Genomic DNA, 23,362 nt, shown 5'->3' on the forward strand with positions numbered 1-23,362 from the left:
ATGCACACATACAGAGTGCATACACCCAACACACGCGTGCGCGCACACACACACAGCACATGCATTTTCTCAACACGCATGCATGCACACATACAGAGTGCATACACTCAACACACACATACACAGCACATGCATTCTCTCAACACGCATGCATGCACACATACAGAGTGCATACACCCAACACACGCGTGCGCGCACACACACACAGCACATGCATTTTCTCAACACGCATGCATGCACACATACAGAGTGCATACACTCAACACACACATACACAGCACATGCATTCTCTCAACACGCATGCATGCACACATACAGAGTGCATACACCCAACACACGCGTGCGCGCACACACACACACAGCACATGCATTTTCTCAACACGCATGCATGCACACATACAGAGTGCATACACTCAACACACACATACACAGCACATGCATTTTCTCAACACGCATGCATGCACACATACAGAGTGCATACACCCAACACACACGTGCGCGCACACACACACACAGCACATGCAGTTTCTCAACACGCATGCATGCACACATACAGAGTGCATACACTCAACACACACATACACAGCACATGCATTTTCTCAACACGCATGCATGCACACATACAGAGTGCATACACCCAACACACGCGTGCGCGCACACACACACACAGCACATGCAGTTTCTCAACACGCATGCATGCACACAGAGTGCATACACTCAACACACACATACACAGCACATGCATTTTCTCAACACGCATGCATGCACACATACAGAGTGCATACACTCAACACACACATACACAGCACATGCATTCTCTCAACACGCATGCATGCACACATACAGAATGCATACACCCAACACACGTGTGCGCGCGCGCGCGCACACACACACACACACTAAAGGCTCTTAGTGGAATATGCCCATAGCAACCAATATGAAGCAGTAGTGGAAGGGTGGGAAAGGAAATAGGATCCTCTCTTCCTTCTCATCCACTCCTCATCTAAAGGCCTTTACAAGGTTTTGATGCTAGAACTGGAAGAGACAGGCACACATGCTTGAGATCAAACATTGAAGGAACTTCAAGGGAAATCTTACATGATGCTGAAAATATAACTCGGTGAGAGACAATTCAATGTTATTAACAGTCTAGCAAAATTTCTTGGGCATCAGAACCAAGTTTCTTTTTTGTTGTGAGACAAGGTCTTGCTCTGTGGCCCTTGTTGGATGGAGTGCAGTGGTGTGATCATAGCTCACTGCAGCCCCCAACCTCCTGTGCTCAAGTGATTCTCCCATCTCAGCTTCCTGAGTAGCTGGGAATACAAGTGTGTGCCACCAAGCCTGCCTCATTAAAAAAAAAATGTTTTATAGAAACAGGGTTTTGCTGCGTTTCTCAGGCTGGTCTCAAACTCCTGGCCTCATGTAATCCTCCCAGTTTGGCTCCCCAAAGCGTCAGGATTATAGGTGTGAGCCCAAGTTTCTTTAATGATACCCCTATATTCCTGTAGCAATTTACAGTTTCACGACTAATTTTAATATTCATTTTTCAGAAAGTAACATGGAAGCATCAGCAGCCCAATGACTTGCCCAAGGCTCTCCTGCTAGTCTGTGGCAGTGTGAAAGAAAACACATTGTCTGAATTTTAGTGACTGTTTTCCCACAGCATGGCTGCCAAGGGCTACACATTTGCTATGTATTTTGTTTCACTCATCACATTTGACAGAGCTCTATCATTACAGTATAATACATGAGAATTGAAAGGGTCCTCATAGGCAATGTAACCTGGCAGTTCTCAACTTTTCTCTGCTTCCATTTTGTTCACATGCATAACATACTCCCATCTGAAACATTTCCTCCCGCAATTATTGAGAACTGAGGTGGAGAGAGAGGCGCAGAGCTGTGGAGGGTGGAGGGAGTGGAAGTGCAGACAGAGGTGCACCCTTGAAGAAATCATCTCCCATCAACCCCTGCTTCGCCTGCTCCCACCCCACACCTGGGTTAAAAATTACTGGCCCAGTCCATCCCTCTTCCATTTTACTTGACAGGTTAGGAAACGAAGGACAAGTTAGAGGAGTGGCTGGCCCAAGTTCAGAGTGACAAAGTGGCAAAGCCAAATCCAGAACTCAACCTCTAAAACTAAAATAAAAGGCAAGGTAGGGGGCTCTAATGTCTTCAAATATTCTCAAAGACATTATGACAGATTGCAGGGTTTTGGGGAGATGTTTTGTATCTGTTTAATGACTTTTCTGGGACACCAGACGCACAGTTTCTCTTACCTCCCATCCTTCCATTTCCAGTCCTCTCTTCCCATATATATCATAGATGGCCCTGGTTTGGGGGTCACTAAGCACTGCAAATTAAAAATCAAATACGTTTATAAAATACAAAATTCGCCCTCAGTCCTTTCTGAGAACACTGACATCATTAGGTAAGCTCATCTCCCGTTCCCCCCATCGGATCACAATCTTCCTACTACCCGTTCATTTCCTATGCATCTTTCCTCCTAACTGCTTTTTCGATTTGGCCTAGGATTTGTTTGTTTATTGATTTACTGACTGACAGGGTCTTTCTCTACTGTCCTGGCTGGAGTGCAGTTGTATGATCACAGCTCACTGCACCCTTGAGTTCCTGAGCTTAAGCAATTCTTCCACTTCAGCTTCCCAAGAAGCTGGGCTTACAGGTGTGTGCCACCATGCCCAGCTAATTTATTTTTTGTAGAGATGGGCTCTTCCTATGTTGCCCAGGCTGATCTTGAATTCCTGGCGTCAAATGATTCTCTTGCCTTTGCCTTGCAAAGTGCTGGGATTACATGCATGAACCATTGCACCTGGCTAATGTAGGGTTGTCTAAAGGTGGCTACAAATGAGAAAAGTCAGATTTTCCCAGTGTCCAAGTTACTCTTGATTGTAAGGTACAGGTAACAAGGTGTACAAGGTGCAATGTGTAGGAAGCTGCACTGGCTCCTGCATTGAGAAAGGATGCCAAAGTTGTTTTTAAAATAATTTGGTAAATGGCCGGGTGCGGTGGCTCACGCCTGTAATCCCAGCACTTTGGGAGGCCGAGGCGGGTGGATCATGAGGTCAAGAGATCGAGACCATCTTGGTCAACATGGTGGGACCCCGTCTCTACTAAAAATACAAAAAATTAGCTGTGCATGGTGGCGCATGCCTGTAATCCCAGCTACTCGGGAGGCTGAGGCAGGAGAATTGCCTGAACCCAGGAGGCGGAGGTTGTGGTGAGCCGAGATCGCACCATTGCACTCCAGCCTGGGTCACAAGAGCGAAACTCCGTCTCAAAAAAAAAAAAAAATTTGGTAAATTTCTGCTACAGCATATAAAAGAACACTGACTTGAAAGAGTGGGTTCCAGTTTCTAAAGAAGCTTGATATAAGGGTAGAAACAGGCTCAGATACTAGAAAAAGCTGATTTATTATTTACTCTATAGAGTTTTATTAACTCCAAAGACAGTCTATGTTTATTTTGTTTACCTGTCTATTTGTAAATAATTTTAAAAGACACCTCTTACTATGTTGTTGGCCACATCACCCAAACTACATCAGAAAGGATTTCTCGGTTAAGGGTGAGAGCTGCTCAATGATATCCTGGCCGAACTCAAATGTCAGCAAGGTCAATGGTCATTATCTCTCCCCTCTACTTCACCAATTTTTGCCAAGATCTTCAGGCCTCTTCTCCCCTGAGAGTTCCCATGTATTTTTAGGGCTAATTTAAAAACCACATAAATGATCGTATGTATAGTCAAATCTAATGGGAAAGGAAGAAATGCCATCTCCTGGAAAACACAGGAGCCAAACTTGTGTTCCTCTCTAGCATTTAATAAGGAATTACTTGGTCAGCAAGGTGGCTCACACCTGTAATCCCAGCACTCAGGGAGGCCAAGATGGTGGATCACCTGAGGTCAGGAGTTCAAGACCAGCCTGGCTAACATGGTGAAACTCCATCTCTACTAAAAACACAAAAATTAGCTGCGCATTGTGGCGTATATCTGTAATCCCAGCTACTTGAGGGGCTGAGCCAGGAGAATTGCTCCAACTCAGGGAGCAGAGGTTTCAGTGAGCCAAGATGGAGCCACTGTACTCCAGCCTGGGCAACAGAGTGAGACTCTGTCTCAAAAGAAAAAAAAGGAATTATTCATTCACTATTTTCCTCCCTGTAGGCCAATCATGAGGCAGGGTCTGCTGTTGTGGCACTTTCACCAGCACTGGTAGGGTTTTTCTGTTAACTCTTCCCCAAGTCCCCAACATAATACAAGCAAACTATGTGGCTAATTTAGACAACAGTAAAATGAATGCACCCATTTAGAGAACATAATACAATAAAAAGAACAGGCTATTTTTCACAACCGCCATGCAAATGATCTGAATAGAGTTAAATTTGGTAATGATACTACACCGACTGCACACATTTATCACACACTGAAGCCGGATTCTCACTGGCCATTAAAATCTAACTTTTTGGTAAAACTATAAAGTAAAATATACTACAAGCTGTTATGTATACAGTGAGATGTCTTTATGATTTTACAAAGAAACACATTATCTAATTTTTGGTCTAAGGAGCAAATCACCAAATGGTTCTGGAACAAATAACTTAGTGTACTTGATGTATACAAGAGTAATTTAACTTTAATTTAAATTTTTTAAATGGTGGTAAAATATACATATAAATTTACCATTGTAACCATTTTAAAGTATATAATTCAATAGCATTAAGTACATTTACACTGTTGTATAACCATCATCACTCTCTATTTCCAGAACTTTTTGCCACCCCAAACAGAAGCTCTGTATCCAATAGTGACTTTAATATTTTATAAACCAATATATCACAGAATGTTCTTTTTGACATACATAAGTATAAAAATGTGAATCACTTGATTCTATTTCCTATAAGCCTTCTTAACATCATTTTCTTTCTTTTATTAGAACTGAAAACGGAATGCTTCAGAACCAATAAAATCACTTTTAGATGAAAAAATGTCCTTGTATCTTCTAACAAAAAAGAGAACAAAGAAACCTTCCCTGTAACAATCAGCCTTTTACCTATAAGAGTTCCCTTTAGAAGAAAACTGGTGAACGATTTAAAACTTGAGTACTCCCTTGCAATTGAGACTCTGTCTATTACTTCACCCAGTCTCTCATTTTCTACTTACTGGACACGTATTGATTTCCAAAGCAAAATACTACTCTTTCAAAGGACGCTGTCAGTGAAAAGTACTAAACTAACCACCTCTTTTATATACCTCTAAGGACTCTCTGTTTCTATCCTCTACAAATCACGCCTCCTAAAAATCGAATATCTGTTACCAGGATGTTTCTACAAAGTCCAGCCTACCACTGACCTTCATAAGCCTGGTGGACAAGGTTAAACAACTGTTCTGCCTGTGACTTGAGCTCTGGGTCTCTGTGCTTGTCTGGATGGTACAGCATACACAGCCTCCGGTAGGCAGCTTTCAGCTCTTCAGAAGAGGCCTAAAGAAAAAAAAATTCAATTAGAGAACAATCAATGCTACTTACACATTATCATTATCAAAATCAGCCTTGAAATGGGAACCCGTCGGCCACGTCCCCACGTCTGCTCTCGACATACAGGATGTAATGAAGTTAGGTTGACCTCAACAGGGCTTCTTTTTGCCAGCTAATAAAGTGATCAATAATGCACATCAATAGTGACGGGGTTTTGCTGGGAAGTGCTGCTATCAGATGAATGCACGTTTCTGTCTCTGGAATGGCTCAGTGTGCTCTGAGGGGAAACAAAAATGTCACAGAGACCCACTAACTCTCTAACTTATTTGAAGTAAATCATGCCAAGGCACTCTCAACAAAATAGGTTCAGGAAAAGAAAAGCTATATACCATTAGACAGAAATGACATGAATTTAATGACGAAATGAGTATGAATCCTTGAAATTCAAAGACAAACTTGTAAGGCCCACACGCACCTCTAATGCAACCTCCTAAGTCCAGAAGGTAGCACATTCAGTGGCAGAAATGCTTCACTAACCTGTGGGAACCAACCCTCCCCGCAGAACCCCCTCAAAACCATTCTCCTATGCAGGACATCTGAAGGGGCGGCACAGGGCAGACAGGCTCTGGTGTGCTTTAACCACAGTGCCGGGTGGGCCAAGGAGACAAACCCGCATCCACTGTGGCCTGCCTCGCAGCCACCAAGAGGGTCTCTAGACAGGGCCCCTCAGAGGCTCTGGGACACTGAGTGGGCTGTGTGGCTGGCCCCTCAGGTCTGCTTTTGGGAAGTGTTATGTTTGATTCTAGAGGCTATTTTTGCCTACCGGAGGTGGTATGGGATGGACAGCTTTACCCTTTGATATATCAGTTAAAGAACACTTGATTTGGGGACATATCCCCACCATTTTGACAATTGAAACACATTTCTGGGTCACCGACAAGCTAGAGGGGCCCAAAAAATCTGCCACCTGAACAGGAGAATAGGCCCAGGTCCCAGGAGAGGATGGGAGGACTGACACCCAGGATCCGGACCTGGAACACAGATTCTCAAAGAGGCCACAGAGACGTGATCAGTCAAGCGACCACGGTTACAAAGAAAAAGATGACTCTGTATGCTGTTACTCCCACAATTTTTCAATATCTTTCAGTCCCAGGACCAACGAGCTTCTTCACCAGCAAAAAAAAAAAAAGTAAAAAAAGGTACAATTTTACTGTACTTTAGAAATAATTTTTGGCCTGGAAGATTAAGTTATTCAGATGCTGGAAAGCCAGGGCATTTGTGCTGAGTTTACCAGGGGTTCTAAACAAAGAATTCTGAAGAACTCCAAGAGGTAGACACTAAACATGACTGGAAAGATGTGCAGAAGGCATCGGCTCATCGGTCCCACATGTCCGAGAGGAGGGGTGGCGCTGGGACCCGGGTTCTGCTCCCTCAAGCCCATCTCCTCAGCCCTACACCAGGCTCGAGCCAGCTTCGTCTGAGTAGGTGATGGCATGCGTGACCTCCAGGAGCCTTCTGACTCTAACTTTACTGGATTCTGCTATTCAGAAAAGAAACAAGCCTGGGCGTGATTCACACCTGTAGACCGGGCACTTTGGGAGGAGGAGGTGGGCAGATCACTTGAGGGATCAACTTCACCAAACAATCAACTTGAACCCACCAAGTTCAAGACTAGGCTGAGTAACGTGGCGAAACTCCTCATCTACCAAAAATACAAAAATTAGCTGGGCATGGAGGTGCTTGCCTGTGGTCCTACCTGGAAGGCTGAGGTGGAAGGATCACCTGAGCCTGGGGGGGTTGAAGTTGCAACGAGCTACAACTGTACCACTGCACTCCAGCCTGGGTGATGGGGAGGCGGGGAGTGGGGAAAAAACTAGCTAGACCTGAGCCATTCAGTTTGTCCTTTAAAGCAGGCCACAGAGAGCTTCCTGCTTATTTGGAGAGAGGCAACTCTGCCGCATGCCATTTTAAATCAGGAGCTCCTGGAAGGTTCCATGAACTACTCTGTCAGAAAAGGGTTAAGGATCTTGCTGAATGAACAGCTCCTGGTCTCTGAGAATTGGTGAGACCCACTTCATGGCAAATCTCTTTCTTCCATCTTCCCTTGGTGCAGCCTTCAGGAATGGCACTGTCTTCCAGGCATGTTCACGTGGTTCACTCTGGGGCAAAACAACCTTCCATTTTGCTGGTTGAGAATGCAGGTGTGGCAGTCAAATGGCCCATGTTTAGATGCAGGATCTGTCACTTCCAAGCTTTGTGACCATGGCAAGTGAGATTTCTGGCCTTTGGTCTTCTCCTCCATAAAACGGGATGACAACCCTCACAGGGACAGCGTGAGAATGAAACCAGACAGTGACTATGCAGTGCTTCACAGTGCCCGACACACAGCAAAAACTTATGAACTAGCTCCTTTAAACCCCTTTCTGCTTCCTCATCCGCAAAGTGTGGACAATAGTGCCTCTTTCTGTGTCTCTGTGAGGCATAATTGCGAAAATACAAGCATGAGTGCTTGACAATGCCCAGCTCAGACTAGGGACCATAACCACTTTTGTTATGACCATCATCACGAGTCAATTGTCGTATCTTTTTGGCAGCAGGAGTACTGAAACAGAACAATTCAGAGGGCACCGCCTTGGTTCGTGGATAATAGAAACATTCATTCATGAAGTGGTCCTGCTTGTGAAAATTCACTGTGCCATATACTCCCAAGATGACCACTTTTCTGCATATATATCCTATTTCTATAAAAATATAAGGCTCCCTGGAAGAGGTGGGCCTCCATATTTCTATCTCTGCATTTTCTCCTTTTTAAAAAAAATCTTTATATATAATTGGAATCAGAAAGAAATTTTCTCCTTTTTCTTCTTCTTGCTACAGTGTTTTTTTTCTCCCAACTTTAAATGCATTTCTTGCCACATTTATCAATATACTACCTGTACCAAACCCTTGTGTTTAAAACATAAATCATGGGGAAATAATCTTTTCCAGGTAGGTTTACTTATGTGACGATGTAAAAAGGGCTGTTTTTTTTTTTCTCCACATGGCCATTACAAATTATGTTCTTTCTTTCTTTTTTTTTTTTTGAGATGGAGTTTTACTCTGCCACCCAGGCTGGAGTGCAGTGGCGTGATCTTGGCTCACTGCAGCCTCCGCCTCCTGGGTTCAAGTAATTATCCTGCCTCAGCCTCCCAAGTAGCTGGGACTACAGGCATGTGCCATGATGCCTGGCTAGTTTTTTGTATTTTTAAAAGAGATGGAGTTTCACTGTGTTGGCCAGGCTGGTCTTGAATGCCTGACCCCAGGTGATCTGCCTGCCTTGGCCTCCCAAAGTGCTAGAATTACAGGCGTGAGCCACTGCACCTGGCCACAAATTATTTTCTTTCTGCAAATTTTAACTGTCCTTTCCTGTATCTCATAAAAGTTACAAGTACTGGATTAGACAGATTTGACTGACTCCAAGTTAGACTGCTATTTCCTGGTTGTTAAAATTAAACTAGATGAAAGAGAGCTGAATATCTAGTCTGCAAGACATTCTTTAATCTTATAATAAATGGCTTAATATGCTATTGATTAAGTAATGGAAATAAGATGTTTCATTTTTAATAAATATCACATTCAATGAAAGGTTAGATTGGGCCTTTCATCATAACTGAATAGCTAAGGTCACTGGTTCGATATTTCACAAATGAGAACCTATTTTACTATCACAGAAGTACTGTTATTTCAAAATGCAATGAGATATCATTAAGAATGATATCTAAAGGTACATTCTTTTACTAAAATTCTGTAATAAAATTAAGAGATGTATCGTAGTTTGTCTGTGAACTTTCATCATCTCAATCACCTGGTTATATTTTCATTGGATAGACTACATGTTAGGCCCCAAATTAAGTCTCAATAGACTTTAAAGACTGATCTCATACAAAATATCTTCTCCTACCACAAGAGGATGAATTCAGAAATCAGTAACAGAGCTGGTGCAGTGGCTCACTCCAGTAATCCCGGCACTTCAGCAGGCCAAGGTGGGAGAATTGCTTGAGGCCAGGAATTCAAGACCAGCTTGGGCAACATAGCAAGATCCTATCTCTACAAAAAAGTTTTTAAAAATTATGCAGGTTTACTTCCAGCTACTCAGGGGGCTAAGGCAAAATAAGCTAAAACATGTCTGGATAATATGTCTGCAGCACGACTGCATTTGATTAGCATAGGCTAGGTTGGTGGTTCTCAAAGCGTGGTCTGGGGCATCCCAGGAATCTCTGAGAGCCCTTCAGGGATTCACAAAGTCAAAATTATTTTTTAATAACATGAACCTGTTATTTGCCCTTTTCACTCTTATCCTCTCTTGAGTGTACAGTGGAATCTTGAGGTTACAGGACGTGTGATGATATTAGGAACAAATGTGAACCTAAACACAGCCAATCCTTCAAGATGAATCCTGAGAGACCTAAATTTAAAATAGAGTCAGGTGGCCTTCTGCTAACTAGGGGTTGTACAGTTTTCCAAAATCCACATCTTTTATCTTTGGAGCTCATCTGCCCCAGCCAATCAGGGCTCACTTGTATCAACCAATCAGAACGAAGCAAGTTTCAATTCCTCATTTACTTAAATGGACCTGATTGGGAACCCAGGCAGGAACTTTGGCTATAAAATCTGAGCTTTCCTTTCATTCTCTGGAACCCACCTTTGTTTCACACTGGAGGCTGCGTCTCTCTGGTACTGGAGTAAAATCTTTTTTTCAAATTCCTTTTCAGAGAACTTTTAGTTACAATATCATTGTTCTGATGACCAGTCGAATGTGTGTACATGCCATGTTTTCTAGAAATTTCTAAGGTTGGTCTAAATATAAGAGTTTAAATACAAGGGTATAAATACAAGAGTTTTGAGATTAACTGAATTACATCTTAGTTCTGTGACTGTGCTCACTGTCATTGCTTATACCTGCTGTGATGTCTGTGTATCTGTAACCTCTTTATTGTCCAATAGTCACTTTAAATCCTTATATTTTCCTTGTGCTTCTACTGAAATACATTTGTATTTGAGTCTCGTTTTACAACAATATTTTACCAATTACTGTTTTAACTTCTAATTAAATGTCTATAGCTATAATTCAAATAAACAAAAGCTCTTTGGGACCCTCAATAATTTAAGAATGTAAAGAAATCCTAACACCAAAAAGCTTGATAACTACTGGGCTAGATGATAGCACAGTAACAAATAATCCCAAAATTTCAATGGTTTCTCTTTCACTTTACATGTCCACGCGAGGCCAGCTAGTACGGTTTGGCAATGTCTTCAGGTCCCAGGTTGACGGAGTAGTCATCCTGTGCCAATCACCAAGGCAGAGGGAAGAGCATGAGACCTCCTGGCTCACACTGGCATTTACATGCTTGGGCCTAGAAGTGACACACCTCACTTCTACTATATCACTGGCTAGAACTCGTCCCATGGTCTTGCTCAACCACAAGGACACTAGCAAGTGCAGTCCTACCCATGTGCTGGGCAAACAAAGACCAACCAGTTTGGTGAACAGTACCATGGTGAACCTGCCATGATGATGATCCTTGATTTGATACTTTGAAGACTGAATAGAGCATGAAAGTAACAACTTAATAATGCCTCTTATTCATATTCACTTTGGGAATACTAAAGCCATCAGGTTTTTTGTTATACTTTCAAACTCAAACTTCCAGGCAATGTATCTGTATTACTGAATTTCAGCAACCAAGGCTCCACAAACTATATTCTACTGGATTTTGGGAAGTCTGCCTGATTACCACAATTGAAGTTACTATCCATATGTTCTACAATAATCTGATGGAAAGAAACTGCATCAGCTCATAAAAACCTGCAGTTTTTTTTAATGATAGTTGGTGCTTATATACTTTAAAAGAAAAAGCAGATTTCAGAGCTAATTAACACCAAGACAGCACGGGTACTTTGTGCTGAGTAAGAGCGATTCTATGGAGAGAAAGGGTGTCACATATTATTTGGTGTCATTTAGTAGATAACGATTATACTAAGAGACCAAGCCACTTAATTATCAGGCATTGAAAAGCAACCACTTAACTGGACTTGGTTAAAAGAAAAATTCCCTACTTTATTCTGTAAAGCTTCCAACTATACAGCCTGAAGCTTTCCAAAATACGGTCCCTCTCATTCCCAGCTGCACCATATTCTGATGCCATTTTTCCTGCTCAACCCCACCTTCTCTCATTTTCATTTACATGTAGAATATCTTTGGAAAGTCTGGAAATATGGGATTCATCCTCAAACAGAAATAAACCCCAGTGATGTATGTGGAATCATCCTACAACATCAAGCATTGTGTAGAGTGGAGTAACTCATTGTGACTGATCTCCATTGGAACATTGCGAGTAGAAAAGGATTTAATGTGAGACTAACCAGTATCTACTGTAAAAATGCAGCTCCATTTAATTGACCAAAACAAACAGAAAAAAATCACCGTACAAAAGTATATTTGATCCATCTGAAACTTATTTTCTTTTACAATGTCATTATTGGTACTACTGTAAAAAAGGATAAAGTAACCTTTTCCCACCACAATAGACAAACATAAGAGGAAGATAATCAATATCTGCCAGATGAAAAGGACAAGCCAAGCGAGGGAAAAGCTGTTGTTTCATCTTCTGGCATGATATTCAGTGTTGGACTGAGTCTCCATAGGCCTTAACTTACTCTGGGGCCTGAGCATAAACGCATGTATTTGAATTCGCTCTCTTTGTCTTGTACCTGAACCTCAATTTTCATACATGAAATTTAGATTTACCAAATTAACAACAAATAAATTCCTTCCAATAATAAGTTCCTCTAGAATAGTTTGATTGCTAAAATTGCAATGTGTTCCTCAAGAATTCGAGTACACAAGGTGAGTATGTCATTAGTAAATACTTATCATTTCAATCAGTAAGTTTACTGAATGTCAACTGGCTTTAGAAACCACTGTCGGTAGGCCGGGTGTGGTGGCTCACGCCTGTAATCCCAGCACTTTGGGAGGCCAAGGTAGGCGGATCACCTGAGGTCAGGAGTTCGAGACTAGCCTGACCAACATGGAAAAACCCCCTCTCAACTAAAAATACAACATTTGCCAGGTGTGGTGGTGCATGCCTGTAGTTCCAGCTACTCGGGAGGCTGAGGCAGGAGAATTGCTTGAACCCAGGAGGTGGAGGTTGCAGTGAGCCAAGATCATACCATTGCACTCCAGCGTGGGCAATAAAAATGAAACTCCGTCTCCAAAAAAAAAAGAAACCACTAGGGACACAAAAGAAATACAATATGGTCTGTAGCTCAAAGAAATTATGCATAGATTCATATTTATTTCTTATTTCACCCCCTCCAAAACTCCATGTAAACATGGATTTAACTAAACAATATAAAACAGGAATGCTAACATTAATGGTGCAGAAATACGTTCACAGCAGTCAGAATGCAAAGAAAACTTCAGGGAGGTGGTAAGACCCAAATGAGAACACAAACGGTGGACCTTGATTTGCTTTGGGTACCCAAGATGGGCTGTGGCATTTCCGGGGAAAATAACACCCTGAGCAAACAGGCCAGTGTTGGGGACAGAAACACAATTCTGAGCAAACTGGCAGGCACAAAGGGGCATCAGAAGGCACGAAGTAGGTAAGAAACTAACGTGGACACCCATCTGTCTGCTCATTCATTCAGCAAACATTTGTTAAGTACCATTATGTGCCTGGCGCTGTGCAGGGGACAGAAGAGTGACTCTGACAGCCACCGCCCCTGACCACATGGTGCTTCCTCTGCAGTGGAAGAGGGCAGGACATCAGTACAAAGCAGCCAGAAAAGACACAAAACATCTAATTTCACCCTGACCCAAGAAGTAAGAGGAAGCCATACAAGGTTTCTGGGTAGAGAAATAATGTGACCAGTATTATTTATTAAGATCAATTTGGTACAGCTTGACAGACAATAAACAAAAAACAAAACCAGAGAGACCTAAAGGAAACAGCAGCAGAAATTCAAGGCTGAGGTTATGTGGCCAGCAGCCTGGAAGCTGAAACAGAAATGAAGGATCCAGTCTGCTGAAGTCCTAGAGGATTCATGGATCTATGGGACAAGCAGTTATTGAAAGTGAAATCGAGAAGAATCAACAAGCATTCCAGGGTCAGGGAGAAATCAGGAGGTAGTCAGTCCTGGGGCAGAGGTAAACTTCAACACCTACATGGCGTGATGCCTGGAAGGCAGATAGAGATGCAGGGCTGAAGCCACAGACTTAAAAAGAGCCAAGGAGGTAAGGACTGAACCTGGAGAAGGGGCTATGTAAGGACAGGGAACATGAAACTGGCAAGGTGAAAAAGGACAGAGAAGCATCACAGAGCTTTAAAAGGCTTGTCAATGGTGTCACAAATGCATTTATACAGATTTACAGCTAACAAAATAATTCCACTATTTCCTCACTTCATACTTTAATACTCAAATGCCTTGAGGTTGGTATTAGACTTCCATTTTACAGATAAAAATGCCAAGGATGGGAAGGATCAAGTGACTTGGTTGAAGATGGAGGAGGAGTTTATTTGGTTATGGACCCCTAACCTGAAAGATGGTTAGAAACTAATAATGTGTAGCCTAACTCAAACCGAACTTCAGTTCATGAAAGCAAAAGGCAACATACAGAGAGGGAAGAGGTATTTACAATATGTACACCACATCAAGGAATCACCCAAATTATGTAAATAACCAATAAGAGCATTCCTTATTCATGACTATGCTCATGACACTAACAGAAATACAATGGCATTCGTGTTACAGTCATATGCCCACGGCTACGTCAAGCATTTCCATGCACTCCCACTGAATTCTCACAAAAGCTCTACAACAGTAAAACTGTCTGGATTTTAGGGCTGAATGGGCTCAGACAGGTTAGGTAATTTGCCCCATAACACCTGCTAGAATCTCAAGCTCGGCTCTGACTCCTGGGGCTGTGCCCTCCGTCTTCACAATGACCCCTTCTGAAGCTCCACCATTGTCCCCGGACATTCAAATCATCACCAACGAATGCTCCTTGGTGTTTAAACATGCAAGGAGTGGGCTAGGTGATTTCAGCTGTCCTTCACTTCAGACTCCTGCATTCTATCACACCTTTGCTGAGCACAGAGGTCAGGCTGACCTACACTGATTCTGGAAGTTTGACTCCTACAGACATTTTAGGCTTCACTTTGGAAAGAGTTTAACAGAGAAACAATCAAATCACAAATGAGTCAGAAAAGCTGAACAAAGAGACTGATAAAACAATTCTAAAAGGTTTCTACAAATAGGAATGATTTTTTAAACCTAAGTGAGTTCTACCTAACCCAGAGTTAAGGAAAAAAAACTTACAAAACTCACAGAACACAATACTTCCAAGATGGCGATATAAATTTGAAAAAAAGATTAGACAATTAGTAACAACAGAATCCCAAATACTTGGAAAAAAAAAAAAAAAGGCAGGAAGCACGTCCCCTGTAAGGTTTACTGGGCAGAGGAAGAACCAAGCTCCGCAGCACGCACCTCTGCCACAGCACAGAATTCAAGGACAAACAGGCCAAGGGAGAAAACCCTGACTCCCAACCAGAGGTCATTCCAAGGACTGTAGAACTGTTTTGCTACCATCATACAACTTGGTTTTCATTACTCTTCTTGGTCATGTTCATATATTTATTTGTTGCCCTTGAGATGCAATAGAAAATAAAAAGGCCCCTGTCTCTAGAAACAAGCTCCAGAGTTACACCAAAATTGATGGCTCAGATCCTATCTTAACAGTACGAAACTGGCTTATTTCTCCCTAAAATCCTGACCTTCTGCCTTCTCTCGTCCGTGTTCATCTGTTACATCCTGCCTACTCATGCGGACTTCTTGTGGTTGATCTCTACTGGCTTGGCATTTCACTGCTGAAGAATTTTCTGGCTCCTGTCAGCTAGGGAGGGTATGCTGTACACTGAAAACATGCAGGAGTGATTCTGACAGTCCACAAACCAAACAGGAATCAGCTGTCAGACTCTCATCCTGAGGCTCCACTCCAAGCTGCAAGCTCCTTCCAGGGAGTGGGATCTGTACCAGGCTTGTGCCGTAACGTGGTAATAAAGCAGCAATGTTCTCAATTGTCTTCTTTTTAAGAAATGTGTGTCTCCTTTAACAAAATATATGCTATTTTATTTATTCATCCATTGTCTTACATCCTTTCTTAAACAAGTTAAGTTGTAAATAAGTAAAATTAAAATGAAAGGTTAATAAAAGCACACACTCAAATTCTACAGCCAAGCAAAGCAAGTTGCTCTCATGACCCCTATTTTATTTTCCATTGTTTTATTACTAAATTCTCAGCAAATATGAAAGTTTTCCACTGAATTCTCTTAAGAAAGAAACAAAAGAGGTGCTTTGGTAGATAACGCAAAATTAGAGGATTAAAATTTCAAGAAGCAATTGTGTGAAACGGCCAAAGCAGAAAATAACCGGCTTATAGGTCATTAAAGAAACACATTTTAAATGATGGGGCTGGAATGATGACACTGGAATTGTCGGGCATCCTCCGCAGCTCCCTCCCCGTGCACAGGCAGCTTCTCCAAACGCCACTTCCCAGTCACCCTCTCGAGCCCCCCCATCCATCTCTGCCTCCTCTCTGCTTGGCTTACAACTATGCTACTTTTACCCCAAACACCCAAAAAGGTTATCCTCGAGGCTGCGCCCTACTCCCATGCCTAGCCTCAACTTCCAGGAAAGGAAGCACAAGTTCAGAAAGATCACTGTCTTTTAAACAGAACTAACTCAGTGTTTTAAACAGAAAGTAAAAAAAAGCTTCAGGAATTTCTTTCTTTCTTTTTTTTTTGAGACAGAGTTTTGCTCTTGTTGCCCAGGCTGGAATGCAATGGCACGGTCTCGGCTCACTGAAACCTCCACCTCCTGGGTTCAAGCGAATCTCCTGCCTAAGCCTCCCGAGTAGCTGAAATTACAGGCATGTGCCACCACACCCGGCTCATTTTTTGTATTTCTAGTAGAGACAGAGTTTCACTATGCTAACCAGGCTGGTCTCGAACTCCCACCCCAAGTGATCCACCAAACTCGGCCTCCCAAAGTGCTGGGATTTTGCCCTCGGCCCCATTTTTCTAACAGACAGTTTAATTATTTTCTCCTCTTCCCCTTTCCCCTGTATCCTGTTTCCTACTTAGCCCTTTAGAAATGAAAATATAACCTTTCACCTCCCTTTCACCAGACATCCTCCACAGGGCAAGTTCATCTGACTGTGCTCCAAGACAAATCTCTCCATAGTGGATCTGCAGACGAAAGCATGCCCCCACGGCCACTTTTACTCATTTCCGCCCAGGAAGGTGCCAACTCAATTGCCAGGCAGATGAAGCACCCACAGAGCAGGGGGACCCTGCCCTTGCTCATTTCCTCCTATACCTTATAAAAGTGCCCGCTTTCTGCTCCAAAAGTGAAGCAGTACAGCAGATGTCGTGCCCCTTCCCCAAGTTGGCTTCGGAATAAATTCACTGGCTTTGCATGCGGCTTCACTCTTGTTAACTAGACTCTGCTTGAAGCGGAAAACTCACCTGCTTTTCGGTTGCACTCCCACCTTAGGCTGGACTACAGGCTACAGCGCATGCCACCATGCCTGGCTAATTAAAAAAAATTTTTTTTTAATTAGAGATGGGGTCTTGCTGTGTTACCCTGGCTAGTCTCAAACTCCTAGTGCCAAGCTATGCTCCTGCCTTAGCCTCCTAAGGTGTTGGAATTACAGGTGTGAACCACCCCCAAGTCTTATGTCTTTTTTAAAAATAAGCAACATTTAGACCCGGTGCAGTGGCTCATGCCTGTGATCCCAGCACTCTGGGAGGCCGAGGCGGGAGGATCACGAGGTCAGGGGATTGAGACCATCCTGGCCAATATGGTGAAACCCTGTCTCTACTAAAATACAAAAAAATTAGCCAGGTGTGGTGGTGCGCACCTGCAGTCCCAGCTACTCAGGAGGCTGAGGCAGGGGAATCGCTTGAACTTGAGAGGTGGAGATTGCAGTGAGCCGAGATTTAAAAAAAAAAAAAAAAAGCAAGACTTCAAACTTATCAAAATCCAAGAAATAACAACAATAAATATTAACTAAATACCTACTTCTGCCAGGCACTTTATGTACATCCTCAGCACCTAGCAATGCACATACCACACCGGTCATCCTGGCCTACAGTAAGTGCTTATGACATTATTACCTGTTACCTACATTTCAACATTAAAGAAATTGAGAAGGAGAAAGTTTAAATTACCAGCCTTGAGGCATAAAACTTCCTGGGATTTGAATACAGAACTCTGGTTGCAAAGCCCTATGCCATGGACTCCCTCTATCCCACTGTTAAGGCTGGTGCCTCCAGTCTGCACGTAAGTAGAGGCTGAGTTTAAATGACTTGTTGAAGGTCACACAAGAGGTAGGTGGCATGGGCTGAAATTCTTGCTGCTCAGCCTCTTGGCTTACAGAAAACCCTACGGAATGGAGACATCTGGGAGAGTTCTGGTTTTGGATAACCGGGGATAACTGCACGTGCCCAAGGCACACACTTAACTGAAGTCGTTATAAATGTCAAACTTTAATGTAACGTAGTAGATGGAAAATGAAAGAATTTACCTTTTCAGAGCCATCTTTTTCTCTTAAGACAAAATTAATTGCCCATCAGGAGATTTGATAAGAAAGCAATAAATGCATAAACACACCCTGCTTTAGGGATTTGAGTGCTCAAGCTGGCTCAGCTGAGCCTTTTACAAGTCAATTTCTGCAGATGGCTGAGTCAGTGGTCCTGATTGGAGGGTCTGCTGCCTCCTTCTTTGTGGGTGACTTTGACCCTAGGTCAATCCTGAGAGTAACTAGCGTAATCTTCCTCTACCGCTCTAGCCCCTTCTTCCAAAGTGCACTTCAAATTCAACAGGTGGGCCTTACTCTGTGGCTGTAACCTGCAGCAAAGGAACCCGGATAACCCACAATTGTGAAAAGAATGATATACCCTATACCAGAGAAGGGACGAAACGTAGAGACTTGGGGTAAACCTTTTACTGGTAGGTGATACTTTTGTACTTCGTTTCATGGCTGTTCTGGAAGGATGAAAATCCCAGAACACTGACCTCCATACATGGACTACCAGAAAAAAACTTTATTAATAACTTCATTTTTTAATTAACTGTGTTTTTTTCCAAAAGTGTTTAAAACTTGAAAAGGAGGGTGGCTGTTTAAGGTTAAAACAATTGGGACCAGAGTCTTTAAACAGATATACCCAGTCTGCAGACAAGCAGAGGCTGAGTTTAAAACACTGCAAAAATAAAATTCTTTCAAAGGCAGTGGGACATTGATAAAGTAAGAATTGTAGCCATTTGTCTGGGAATACATTAGGTTTAAAATGTGTGGATTAAAGTTCCTAATTACAGGATCAGGTAAATTTAACTCTGATTTACAGTTAAAGAATCCTTTCTCCAAATAAGTTTAGGAAAATCATCCTGGAACTCTCAGAGCAGATAGATTTTAGACACCAGAGGATGCATCTATCACTAAACCGGAAAACCAATCTGGTTTTGGTGTGCCCAGTTAATGATAAAGTACTCCTTCCTCTCAACATGAGGCAGGCATTACAGATGATGGCTCTGCTCTGTAAACAGGAAATCTAGAAGGAGAATCATTCATGCTCCTGGGTCTTGTCATAGGAGAATGGGTGGTTCTGTCTAGCTGCCTGCTTCACTCTCTCGAACAGCGGTCTCCAACCTTTTCAGCACCAGGTACTGGTTTCATCCACAGACTAGTGGGGGTGAGATGAAACTGTTTCATTTCAGATTATCAGACATTAGTAGATTCTCATAAGGAGCACCTAACCTAGATCCCTTGTATGCATGCAGTTCAAAATCGGGTACGTTCTCCTATGAGAATCTAATGCCACCGCTGAGCTGACAGGAGGCAGAGCTCAGGTGGTAATGCTTGCTTGCCCACTACTCACCTCTTGCTGTGCGGCCCAATTCCTAATATGCCACAGACCAGTCTAGTCCGTGGCCAGGGGGCTGAGGACCCCTGCTCTAGAATACAAATTTAAGGGGATATTCTAAAGTTTAAAACCTGGAGAGGGAGATTCTTTTGTGGACATTTCTATATCACTCCCATTATATACCTCTATCATGCTTATAATTTTAAAGTAGGAGTCCCTGATTTTGTCTGGAGTTGTTTCCATTTGAGATTTCTAACAAAAAGTCTCTAAACTCTACTGAACATGGAGAGTTTTGAAGATACTCTTTTGAAGGTACTTTGAAGTATTAGTGGAAAGAGGACCTTGCCTCTCATAGCTATTCTTAAATGGCAGCTACCGACAGCAAACTGACAGCAAACACACAAACAGGTATTAAGATATTCTTCCAACCACACACCTAAGAATTAAGACTACCCTGACTTTTTCTTCAACTAAATCACATTATTTCAACTTCAGGTTTCATTTCACACAAAAAATTCCAGTAAATACCAAGTCACCTTCAGGGCTTCTAGTGGAATCCTGGGACAGAAAACCAGCACACCACACCTGAGTATGACAAAGGCAACAGAAAGTGACTTCTGCAAAGGGGCATATTTCATATGGATTTAACCTATAGCCATAAATACGGAAAGTGCCTTCACTCATTGGGAGAAGTAAAAAAAAATATTATTTTAAAGGAAATATTTCTTGGCTGGGTACAGTGGCTCATGCCTGTAATCCTAGCACTCTGGGAGGCTGAGGTGGGCGGATTGCTTGAGCTCAGGAGTTTGAGACCAGCTTGGGCAACACAGTGAGACCCTGTCTCTACAAAAAATACAAAAAAATCAGCCGGGTGTGGTGGTGCATGTCTGTAATGCTAGCTACTCTGGAGCCTGAGGTGGGAGTATCACCTGAGCTAGGGGAAGGTTGAGGCTGCTGTGAGCCATGACTGTGCCACTGCACTCCAGCCTGGGTGATAGAGCAAGAACTTGTCTCAAAAAAGAAAGAAAAGAAAAAGAAAAAAGAAAAATTTACCTTATCCTTAAGTCTGCCGGACCTGGTGGTTCATGCCTATAATCCCGGCATTTTGGGAGGCAGAGAGGGGAGGATTGCTTGAGCTCAGGAGACCAACCTGGACAACACAGAGACCCTGTGTCTACAAAAGATAGAAAAATTCGCTGGGCATGATGGCATGTGCCTGTGGTCCTAGCTACTACCGAGGCTGAAGTGGGAGCACCTGAGCCTGGGGAAGTTGATGCTGCAACGAGCCTGGGCAACAGAGCAAGTGAGACCCTGTCTCTAAACAAACAAACAAACAAAATTTCTTTGGCTCCCATCTGTAAGTCCAAAAACAATGACAAGCCCTACAGTTTCAGCAGTTTCAAGGTATACCTTTGACAAAATGTTTACCTCGAACTCCGGCTAAAACGGTTATTCTAGACCTGCACGATCATCTGCAGCTGCCTAAGGTTCAGTATGCCTGGTAAATGGCTGCTCAATTACTGATAACCCGGACTACATGTGAATGATTTCAGAAAGGCTGGCTTCACTTATTGCTTTGACTTCTAAAAACTGGAAAAAAAAAAAAAAATAGCTCGCCAGACATCTTCATTCAAAGGGAAAGAGACGAAGGCTAAAGAATTGATTAGCCCATTAAAACCTAGATGACGGGTTGATGGGTGCAGCAAACCCCCATGGCACATGTATACCTATATAACAAACCTTCATGTTCTGCACATATACCCCAGAACTTAAAGTATAATAAAAAGAAAAAGAAAAAAAAAAAGAAGTGATTAGTCCAAAGTGTTGATTAATGAGAACAAGAACCACCAGGTGCCCTATGGCAGTCTAACAAGATCTGCAATTCACAAATATATTTCACTGGACATTCTGATACAGTACAGTGGCCCATATATTCAAGGGATTCTTACATGGGATGCTCAAGGATACATTACCAGAACTAGCAGCTTTGTAGTCCAAGGACTGGTAAGGTAAGGTGACAGAATAGCACAGAGCTCACAAGCTGGGCTCCAGAGTCAGGCTGACTGGGTTGAATTCAGGCTCCTGCACTTTCTAGCAGTGTGACTTTAGACAAGTTGCTAATCTCTCTAGGCCTTAGTTTCTGTAAATCAAAGGCTATCATCTTACCTTAAGGGCTATCCTCAGGATTAAATGAGATAACACAAAGGTCATTCAGCACAGTGGTCCCACACAAGGTAAGTTAGTATTATTAACACCACAGAGACCAATATTTACTGAGAACACACACCGAACCCGCTTTGCTTAGGATAGCAAAATTTGGCTGGCTTTCATCACCAATGGAAAACCTAAGAGATGGAATTAGGAATTCTTTGGCAGGGCTGTCCCAGACTCTGGATCTGGCTTACAGAAACCGATCCACCTTATGACTTGACCCTGGAAGCCTCGCCCTTCACACCTGTAACTCCAGACTAATCATGAAGAAAGGAAGTGTCGTAGGGCCCTACCACTGCCAGACTACGTGAGACTCCCTCGTGTTATCTTCATTCGTTGAGGGGACAGGGTACAAGCGATTGGTGTGACTCTTAAAGCTGTTGTTAGGGCACCACCTCTTTTCTGGCCTAGGGCTTCTTCCCAATCTGCAGCCTCCGAGCCAAGAGTCTGTTCCTGGAGGCTCTGCCTTCAATTTCTGGACAGCAGGTCCAGGGTAATGAAGGAGAACACGAGACGCGTGCCCCTAAGGCTAGACCCACTTCAGAGGCAGGGCGTCCCCATGGAAGACTCGGGGACCAGATAAAGCCCTAAGGACGTTCCTTAGTGGCCTTGACCTTGGTGGGTGAGACTCAGTTTGCCATCCTGCTGGGGGCGGGCGATGACACAGCTCCTCAGCCACGACGGGTATGTGGGCTGAGCTAGGGACGGGCTCTCGGAGAACTGCGAACCCCACTCCGGTAGCCTCCTCGGGGCCCCCGTTTCCTCCTGTGGGTGCGAAGACCTCTGGCCCCGCTCGGACACAGTGCACGCAGCGCATTAGTCTCCAGGAGCTGGGGCAGAGGCCGGCCCCGGTACCCCCGGCGGGATGGTCTGGGCCGTGGGGACAGCTCCGTCGGCCGGCGGGCGTGCACGTCGCCGGGGTCACGCGGCCTCCCCGCCGGACCTGGACCTCCCGTGGCGGGGAGGCGCGGCCGCCGCCAGCCCGGCCCTCCTGAACGACCGCGCCCGGCCTCAGCCCCCAGGGCGTCCAGCTGCTGGCCTCACCTCCCGGCGCACGTTCAGCAAAGAGTAATAGTCTTCATTGTCCAGCTCCTCCTCGCTCAAGGCCGTCGCCATCTTCGCAACCTTTCACCCCGCCAAACCGGCAAGGCCGTGCACAAGAGGGCCCCGTGATCCGCCGCAGGGACAGCGCGGGACAGCCCCGCTGCGCCACAGCGTCCCCTGGCGGCCCGGAGCCGCCCTTGCTCGGCAGCAGTGCGCCTGCGCTCTGCGCCCCCTCGCGGCCTAGGGCGGGATGCGGCGCCGCGGCAGCCTGGGGTGATTGACCACGCGGGTCCTCCCAGTGGACGCGCAGCGCGCGGGGTGGCTGCGTCTTCGGTAGCCAGGCCTCCCTAGGGCTTTTCCTAGACTAGAAAAGGAAACTACTTCTTCTTTTTTTTTTTGAGACTGAGTCTCGCTCTGTTGCTCAGGGTGGAGTGCATGCAGTGGTGCTATCTCGGCTCACTGAAACCTCCACCTCCTGGGCTGAAGCGATTCTCCTGCCTCAGCCTCCCAAGTAGTTGGGACTACAGGCGCCCGCCACCACGCCCGGTTCATTGTTTTGTATTTTTGGTAGAGACAGGGTTGCACCGTGTTGGCCAGGCTGGTCTCGAACCCCTGACCTCAGGTGATCCGCCCACCTTGGCCTCCCAAAGTGCTGGGA

The 23,362-nt window shown here is 44.0% G+C and overlaps 1 protein-coding gene across 2 annotated transcripts in view; it reads right to left on the reverse strand.

Annotated features, from left to right (window-relative positions):
- Positions 1–22,798, reverse strand: part of DNAJC11 (DnaJ heat shock protein family (Hsp40) member C11) — a 64,774-nt gene extending 41,976 nt beyond the window's left edge. For both annotated transcript variants that reach the window (XM_078330240.1, XM_002750234.5), the window contains exons 1-3: positions 22,705–22,798; positions 5,359–5,488; positions 2,277–2,350 (exon numbers count right to left, since the gene is read on the reverse strand). In XM_078330240.1, coding sequence (XP_078186366.1) covers positions 2,277–2,350; positions 5,359–5,488; positions 22,705–22,776 — 276 coding nt within the window. In that variant the 5' untranslated portion in view covers positions 22,777–22,798. The remainder of the gene's footprint in view (positions 1–2,276; positions 2,351–5,358; positions 5,489–22,704) is intronic.
- Positions 22,799–23,362: the final 564 nt, after the last annotated feature.

Source organism: Callithrix jacchus, chromosome 7 (assembly GCF_049354715.1).
Source record: "Callithrix jacchus isolate 240 chromosome 7, calJac240_pri, whole genome shotgun sequence".
In the NCBI taxonomy this organism is placed as follows: Eukaryota; Metazoa; Chordata; class Mammalia; order Primates; family Cebidae; genus Callithrix; species Callithrix jacchus.